This window comes from Chenopodium album, chromosome 17 (assembly GCF_948465745.1).
Source record: "Chenopodium album chromosome 17, dcCheAlbu1.1, whole genome shotgun sequence".
Lineage (NCBI taxonomy): Eukaryota > Viridiplantae > Streptophyta > Magnoliopsida > Caryophyllales > Amaranthaceae > Chenopodium > Chenopodium album.
In genome coordinates, this window is record NC_137850.1 from 43,486,528 (window position 1) to 43,495,409 (window position 8,882).

The 8,882-nt window shown below is 34.4% G+C and overlaps 1 protein-coding gene across 1 annotated transcript; it reads right to left on the reverse strand.

The window, feature by feature from the left end:
• Positions 1 to 904: 904 nt before the first annotated feature.
• Positions 905 to 7,938, reverse strand: LOC145588089 (uncharacterized). The gene is made up of 9 exons (XM_081644737.1): positions 7,594 to 7,938; positions 5,972 to 6,142; positions 5,484 to 5,581; positions 3,218 to 3,293; positions 2,933 to 3,133; positions 2,603 to 2,853; positions 1,942 to 2,032; positions 1,638 to 1,854; positions 905 to 1,338 (listed from the first exon to the last, which is right to left on the reverse strand). The coding sequence occupies exons 1-9, from the start codon at positions 7,795 to 7,797 to the stop codon at positions 1,121 to 1,123; spliced, it is 1,527 nt and encodes a 508-aa protein (XP_081500863.1). The 5' UTR covers positions 7,798 to 7,938; the 3' UTR covers positions 905 to 1,120.
• Positions 7,939 to 8,882: the final 944 nt, after the last annotated feature.

Genomic DNA, 8,882 nt, shown 5'->3' on the forward strand with positions numbered 1-8,882 from the left:
ACTCAAGTAGGTAGAGACCAAGAAAAGCTACGGGAGTAGTGCATTTGTGTTTTTTTAGTTGTCAATAGTCAATTAAGTCATCATTGATGCTAATATTACAAAACTGGTTTGGCAGTTTTTTTTTTTAAAAAAAAAAAAAAAAGAGTAATTAATGTCTAAATAAATTTTCATGTCCTACACTAATTATTATGCCAAAATTACTCCATGACTTGATAAATTCATCATGAAACTATTGATTGGATAGTAAAATCCTGGATCGGACTCGTAGAATCATTTATCCCCAGAGTATAATCTTTTCAAACAATATATGTACTAGTCATAATAACTAAATAAATACTACATAAGTAAATAAATAATTATAGTCTTTAATATCTTAATTGATACGAGTACAGAGTAATAATATTTTGCACGACTGATAATAAAGTTGTTCGCCTAATAGAGCGTGTGGTAAAACTGAATACGAACAGTAAGGGCCTGTTCACATTTACTGAACTAAGCTGAACTGATTGAAGCTGAGCTAAACTAAACTAAATATTATATGAGAGAGGAAATTAGGAGCTGAGCTAAACTAAACTAAACTGATTGGAGCTGAACTGAACTAAACTGAACTGATTAGAGCTGAACTAAACTGAACTGAACTGAAATTAAATAAATATGAACAGGCCCTAAATAATTGTAAACCGTGGTAATTACTACCGAGTAGTGTTTTGCTTATTTACCTAGTCTTGTGTTTGATTAGGTTTTGTGGCTTTGTATTTGTAACTTTTCCAACTTCACAATTGTATTTTTTTTTTTTTTCGAAGACAACTTTACAATTGTACTTTGTAAGCTTGTTGTCTCAACTAACAATTCACACCAAGGTTTCATCCCATTTTGAAATTTCAAAGAAACCTAAATCACAATACAGCACTACAAATTGTACGTTATAACATACACTAACAAATTTACTTCTGTCTTCCGTATTTCTATGCAACTGATCCTATTTCTAGTGCAATCAAAAACTAGCACAAGATGTCTCAATGGAGTGGACATGGTACTTTCCCTTTCATTGAACAATTTGGACGAAAACAGAAGAAAGAAATCTAGTTAGGTCACTATTTACAGATGAAATCCTGCTTCTTCAGGGAGCAGGAGGCATGGAGGTGGACACGGCAACAAAGCACAAGTATTGAAGGCCATCCTGAATTTTATCCACAGCAATAGTCTGATCTGCGCGGAGATGTTCTGAAAATGCATCGGCTCTGTCTTGAATTGACTTCTCTTGAGGAGTTTCATGAGAATCAGTTGTTGAAACAAGTTTCATGGCAGCAAGGTAAGCTTCAGTCACATCGGATATACCTGAGGGAGAAGCAAGATTATGAACACTCTAAAAGGCCAAATCGCAAAGCTGTAGCAAGTAGGAAAAGGCTAATCTAATTTACTGACAATCATTGACATATTTGACAGGTTAAGCCTTCAACCTAATACATGCTATCTCACAAGTCACAATTGAAGCTACCCGAATAAACTTTTCAGCCTCATATTTAACTTGTGGGAATATCAAATTCTTAGTTCTGACGTAAAAATTGAGGCATACAACCTACATTTTGCATAAGACAAATTAATCAAAATTTTCACATGTTTGAGGGGGAAATTACCAGTAATGAAGCTGTTAGAAACAGCTTCCATGCTCTCAATCATAGATTGAGCCTTGGATCTGATTATGTTAGCCTTTTCAAGAGAATCCTTTGGCCATTCAATTTTAATCATATTCTCATCTGCATTTTCCTCCTGATTTTTGTTTGCACTGGATATCATGGATTTCCCCAACATCAGTAATTGAGTCATGGCAAAACAACAAATCTCTGACAGCCTCTGCGAGATTCAAAAAAGAAAAACTTAATTGAAATAAACTTGAAACGTTAAGAAGATTTAGAAAAAAGATGCGAAGTAACCACTTACATGGACCCCTTCAGAGTGTAAAGCTTCCAGTCTGCCAGTAGTCCTCTGGATAATGTCATTAGCACTTACCCCAGCTAGGGCGCTAGTAAACCTGAAACATAGAAAACACAAGAGAGATCATGTTTGACATATATTAACATCCAGAAATATGTCCATAAAGATAACACTTGCACATTCATGTCCCTGAAATATTGACAATATAGAATGAACAAAAAGAAGAGAACATATATGTACAATTAGCATCTTTAAACCACTACTATATTAAAGCCTCAAATTACAAGAAATGGGACCTAGACTTCCAGCTCTAGCATAACAAGGACAATTCATAATGATTATTTCAAATAAAGAATAACAATCAATTTTAGCTTCTGGAATGAGATCTTGAGGATTTGCTTGTAAGAAATTAGTATTTAGCAGTTAGTTATAGTTATTTGTTCTTCCAGACATTAGTATATTATGTCTACATTATTGTATTACTGTAGAGTTTCATCATCAAAATGGATCCCCTGAGCACAAATAAAGCATAGGGCCATATAGTCCTCACAATCAAGGAAAGAGCATTAACAAATGAGCTTTATCCACAAAATCTTGTCTACATGAATTACCACGACTTCATGAGATATATACTAATAGCACAAAAGGGAAAATAGCTGACGTTTACCCTGCAGCCAAGTCAGCAGCCTTACTAAGACTTGAGTCATGTAAGCTCTTGAGTTCAATGTCTTCAGCCCCAATTTCTATATTCTTTCCTTTGTCTGATTGCAGGGTGGTTCTCTCACTTTCAGTATTCAAATTAAGAATTTCCTCAACCTGTTTCACCTTTCCTTCATATAATGACTTCTCCTCTGATGATAACTTGCCTTTTCTTCTGTTAAAAATTAGAGCATAATGGCTTGACAATGCTTCCAATTCCTAAAATACATGTAAAAGTTTGTTAGGCGATCAATAAATCATCTCACTGGCTGAAACTTCCTTTTGCAACAAAACAAACCTCCAATTGTTCGGGGCCTCCATATATATAGAAACACCGGTCAAATGTCATTTCCTCATACTGGTTGTCGTGACTTTCATGATCATCTCCATCAAATTTCTTATCAACTTCCATACCAGTCTCAGAGATCAACAAATCCATAGTCTCCTTACCCACATTTTCAAGAACTTGCATTCCCTTGAAAGTAATAGCTTTTCCAGTCTAACAAAATAAAAGCTTGAATATATTTTTCTTAGGAATCAAAAGTGTGGGTGCTAAAGATATAATAGGGAAAGCAATTCAAACCTCTAAGAACGATGGAGCAATAGAACTTGCATCATGTTGAACAGAATCAGCTATGCTAACAGCAGAATGCTCAAGTCTGTAGAACAAGAAATTCCATGATTAACTTTTAAGTAAATGTAACTCAAATTTCCATGGACAAAATCAATAAAATGATCCTAGTGTGGACGTGTGGTATTCTGAAGCTCAAATAGACAGCAACAAATTTAAGGGGGAAAAAATTCCATCTTGAACAGATATTTCAGCAAAAAGTGACATATTTTAGAATGTAAAATACTTCCTTAAATCTTCAACTTCCCCTGTCCAGAAAATTAATTCACATAACCCCAACCTTACATAATCAACAAGAAACTAAATCATTATACAAAAGATCCTTTGCAATAGTTATATTACTCCATGTGAAAAGATGACTACTTATCCAAACATCCTAAGTTACTCTGGGGTATGTGAGAGTAGCGTGACTATCAATTTCAGGCAGAGAAGTATGTATCAAGGTTCAAGATCTTGAGTACAATTATCAGTGGTATCCAAAACAAATCATGAGTTTATATTGGATATCTCGAGAATTATATATACAAGATGTCGACAAAATAATACTCCCTCCGTCCCTATTTGATAGTCACTTATTCCATTTTTGATGCCCCAAAATGTTAGTCACATTTGCTTTTTTCAAGTACCATTAATATTAATTTTTTACCAAAATTCTCTCCAATTTGCAAAAGGATAATATTTGTGCAAATTTAACTTTCCCATGTAAATTTTGTTTTTCCATGTACTTTAATTACTTTCTCTCCCTACTTTTTTGCATACCCAATGTACTTTTGCTACTTCTTATTCATGTTTATTAATTCCCGTGAAAATTGCCCAAAAGTGACTATCAAATAGGGCCGGAGGGAGTAGCACATTCTACGTAGAAGTAGAGCAGGGCACTAAAGATGACTAAAACACTTATCATGATATAGAAAGGCCCTATTCACTTGAAACAATAAATGCGGAAAGAGAAGATTGGGGATTGCTAGATAAAACAAAACCTCCACCATCAAAATAGAATCAGCCATATGCTATGTTGTGGAAGCCCAGCAAAGGCAAGTTATCAGAAAATGGTTTCGCATTTGGTAGAGGGGACCATAAATCTCCGGTCAGATATAAGGTTTCATGCGTGTTAGACCAGGGAGGCAATTGTCAGATATCTCGATAGGCTACCAAAACGGTTTCATGGTGTGAGTTATAAAGTTCAGAAAGCCTTATCCAGGAGCACATTCTATGTCAGGTGAATCTTAGAGACCCCAGTAAACTATATAGGGCGAGGCCTGAGGAAGTATCCTAAGGTTAGGTCATGTGATCACAACTTCACAAGTCACTGTCATATAAAAGGGCTCCACAGAGACCAGTTTTGGAGTTGAGGGAAACCCCATATAATAATACTACTAAAGTAATGACCGTGAAGGACAAATTCTGTGAAGTTTTTTTCCTTAAAAGATCTTCAACTGAAAGTCTTGTATATTCTCCTAGATTTACTTACCCTTGTACTACTTTAGTTCAAAGTTGATTAAACTATAAGGTTTCCATAAAGAAATTTTATTATTAACGACTAAAAAGTCATTCTCTTGTAAACAAATTTTCAAGAATGGCTGAGGTCAATAAGACATCAAGTGGCTTTCCTCCAGTTTTACTGAGATCTTCCACCAGCTTCCAAAAGTATCAAAACAAACATGATGCCCATCGGCTTTCACATGGGTACCTCTTCTAACATTGGCCTTGGTTGAAAAAGAAAAAGGCTGGCGGTGAGAGCCTAGGCCTAAAAATCATGCATGAATATATGCGTGTTTGACTTGGAGCAATAAAAAGTCATGTAGAAAATACTAGACCACATCACACCTATCTTCCCCAAAGATCCTAATTCTGTGACGCTATCAGAACAACTAGAAGCATTTTTGTGAATCAACATTCGTTTCTACTACTCCCTAGTTCCTCCTATTCACACCACAACTATGCTAATTAACAAAACATGAACAATAAGAAGAGTGAAAAGGCCACATAGAGGGAACTGGTTTAAATGGAATCATGCATTAAATGCACAATTAAGACAATCAATTTGAACAAGTCCTGTAGGCCTAAACAAAATTAGGAAAGTCAAAGAGATAAAGATAGCAATATGCTTATTTCAAGAATTTTATGATCACTAATTCTCAACAAATAATGTAGTCTTCCACAAATAGGCAAGAGACCATATCTAAGCAAAAGCTTGCATTCTTAGATTCAAACCTACTTTTGAATGAGGTTGGAACCACCTTGAAATGCACTTCCTAGTGCCTTCCAGGCTCCTGATGCAAAATTTTCCACTGAACCATCTATCACCTTCAAACCCTGCCCATATTAGAATCAACGAATGAGTGAAACTACGAACGACATGCAAAGAAAGAACATAGGCAAGATCCTGAAAAATGAAGATTAACACATTCAGAATGACATATGTACAAAAAAACATGTGGTGACAATAAGATGCAAATAAAATAATAATGGAGCATTTGCCTTAAACTAAATAGAGATAACATGAGATTATTGCCAATGGAAAAAAATATCAGACAGGTCACATGATAGTGTATCTTACAGTACCAAACATCAGAGGTTTCTTCAACATATCAACATTATAATCTAATACAGCTTTACATAAGCCATCTAAGTTAGTTACATTCAAATATTACTATATTAGACTATAAAGTTGCATGAGTGCTTTTTTTCCTGCTTATGACTTACCTGGCTAAAAAATGTGTCTTCACTAGCCTTCTCCAACTTATCCAGAGCAGACATCAACTTTTCCTTTTCTTGTCCATCTTCCCCTTCTGTAACAGAATCTTTAGTGTCACCCTCTGCGATAGAAGATTCCTCTTCAGCAACAGCTTCTATGTTACCAAAGCTCTCAGCAGCCTGCATTTGGAAACATATATTCAGTCAATAAGAAATTATTACAAAGATTTAAGAGAAAAGAGAAAACATTAAATGTTTACTACTCCTAATTACTTTCTTATAAGAATACAATTTAGGTTACTGAAAGAAGCAGAAAATACAAGGAGGACAAGCACTCTGCACTCTGAAAATTAAGGGATATAGATACAGGACTCAGGTCTTTCAAGCCAAATTTTACAAATAGTCCATGAGTTGATAATCATGAGTCTAAAGAGGCACCAGATACAACAAATTCTCCCACAAAGTAATGTTAATAGACACCTGATATTAAAGAACTACATTTTTTCCTCTCAACTGTACTAACCACCTAGCGAAGGAAAATATATTCACAATTATATTCACCTTTATCCTTCAGAGAGGCAATAAGAATTTACAAGTGGTCGTTAATTACTAGATACACCCAAGTGACCCAACTCCCCCAAAGAAGGTTCCAGTATTAGGCAATTGCATAGAACTGTTCACTTCACATTACAATATGTTTGCTGGGATAAATCTGAGTGGTCATAAATAGTAAATGGCTTATAAAGTAATGAAACATAGTGGCCAGCGGCAATCAGGGCCAAAGTAAAAAACGGAAGAACACAAGCACCTCATGAAAGAAATTAAAGAAGAAAAATGCCAAAGGGCAGAGTACAGAAATAAACCACTACAACTTTAAAGGAAGTGAACGATTCAATCATCTTCCTAAGGCACCTGATATTGCTACAGCAACAAGATAGGCTAATCATTATTCTAACCACCAAATATTTGGTTTAGGGAAGATCATATCAGCTAATCCACATTGAGTTGAATAAAGCACAATGGACCACGATACCTATATCCCTCACAAAGCCACAATACATCAACTAAACAAAATTCATGGTTAAGACCGAGCTAAAGCGTAAAAGCATAATCCAACCGTGATTATCAATATTCTCTCATTTTAAACTAATCTCCACAGCTTGTGCACTTATACTTCACATATTGAAATAAAATGAGTACCTTGTTAAAGAAACGCTTTAATCCAACCATGAATGTCAAACTTATCTCATTTCAAACTACTCACCATAGCTTGTGTATTCATAGCATTTTACACATAGCAACAGCATGAGTGCCTCATAAAGAAACGCTTTAATACTACTAACATACAAAAAAGTAAACCTAATCACCTACCAAACGAGCCATAAATGAACATCATTAGTGTAAATTGATAACACCATAGCTTGTGTATTCATAGCATTTTACATTGGTGTAAATTTCATCACATATAATACAACAACATCAGAACACAACACATTCAATTATCACATTCGAATTTCCTAAACCTAAATTTTCCATATCAAAAATCATTTCTCAATTCTTCACAACCTAGGTTAAACAACAACAATTATAATGAAATCAATCAACAACATAGAAAGAGAGAGAAATAGTACAGTGCGTATCTCCTCGGCTGCAAGCGCGGCAGCTTTCTGAAGATCTGAGAGGTACGACAATGGCGAAAACCCCCATCCTCCCCAACCACCACCGCCTCCACCACCACCTCCGCCATCAGCGACGGGTGCCTTGGTTTCTGGTTCAGTAATTGCCTCATTTTCTCTCTCCTCCGCCATTGAAGACTTGTTGGTAGCTTCCTCCATAATAATGGCGGCGTTTCAAAAATAAAAAAATTGAAAAATAAAATGGAAAATGTTTGGTGTCGTGTTGTGATTGGTGCTACTTCGCCATTAACAAAGAGAGTTGAGATCTGTTTGATTTTGGTGGTTGGATGACGACGATGATTCAAGGTTCCGTAAATTTGAGGTTGTTGTGTTTTTTTACGGGTATACCCCTCTGGGTCTCACGTGCTTTGCACACGGACCCTTATGCTTGAAGTGCTAAACGACGTCGTATAGTTTTTTTTGTTTTCTAATAGATTTTGTTGTTCTGATAGATTTTGTTGCAACCTGTGTCAATTGCATCAGTAGCTAATTGAATTAGAATTGAAGTATACGAGTAATGTCTTGGTATTGTACTAGATTAGCTTCCGTGCGATGCATGGATATTATAAAAATAATTTATAATTATGTATATTTTTATGTTAAATTATCACTCAAAATATATAAATTTTTTGTATTAATATAAACAAAACTGCAAAAATTAAAATAATATAATCAAAAGAAAATTTATGTGCACAACAAAATTTAGTGGACTTTTTAATTAGAAGGAGTAATCACATAAATACATGGTTAATATTTTCTCTCTTTAAGATTATCTATGTGTAACAATTTTTTTTTTTTTGGAGAGAATATAATTTAAGATAATGTATTATATAAAAGTATGTTGTAGTTAATATTAACTTTTCAAAATTAAAAAATAAATAAAAAAAATTAAAAAAGTAATGAAAATTGGAAGAGAAAAAAAAAATTTAGGCGGAAAAAAATTGAAAGAGAAGCTAACACGTGTACAATTTGAAAAAAGGGATGATGTCAGCGGTTGTTGTTTTAGTATCTATTAATTAATTAATTAACTAGAGTATTACTAAAACAGAAATCTGCTGACATCATCCTCTCTTTCAAATGTATATGTGTCACTTTCTCATGAAAAATTTTCCCACCAAATGCACTTATGATGTCATATATATTTTGTATTTTTTTTTTGAGGAATTGATACATGTATTGAATTATGTGGATTTGTTTCGATTAGTAAATTAAGAGGTAGGTGTTCGAATTTTATTAGTAATATA

Bases quoted from the DNA above. Each gene is read 5' to 3' on its own strand.
- LOC145588089 (XM_081644737.1), bottom strand. From the start codon at position 7,797: ATGGAGGAAGCTACCAACAAGTCTTCAATGGCGGAGGAGAGAGAAAAT. The intron at 5,582-5,971 runs GTAAGTCATAAG...TAATATGGGCAG, and splicing joins AAGACACATTTTTTAGCCAG to GGTTTGAAGGTGATAGATGG. The intron at 2,033-2,602 runs GTAAACGTCAGC...TCTATGTTTCAG, and splicing joins GCTGCTGACTTGGCTGCAGG to GTTTACTAGCGCCCTAGCTG.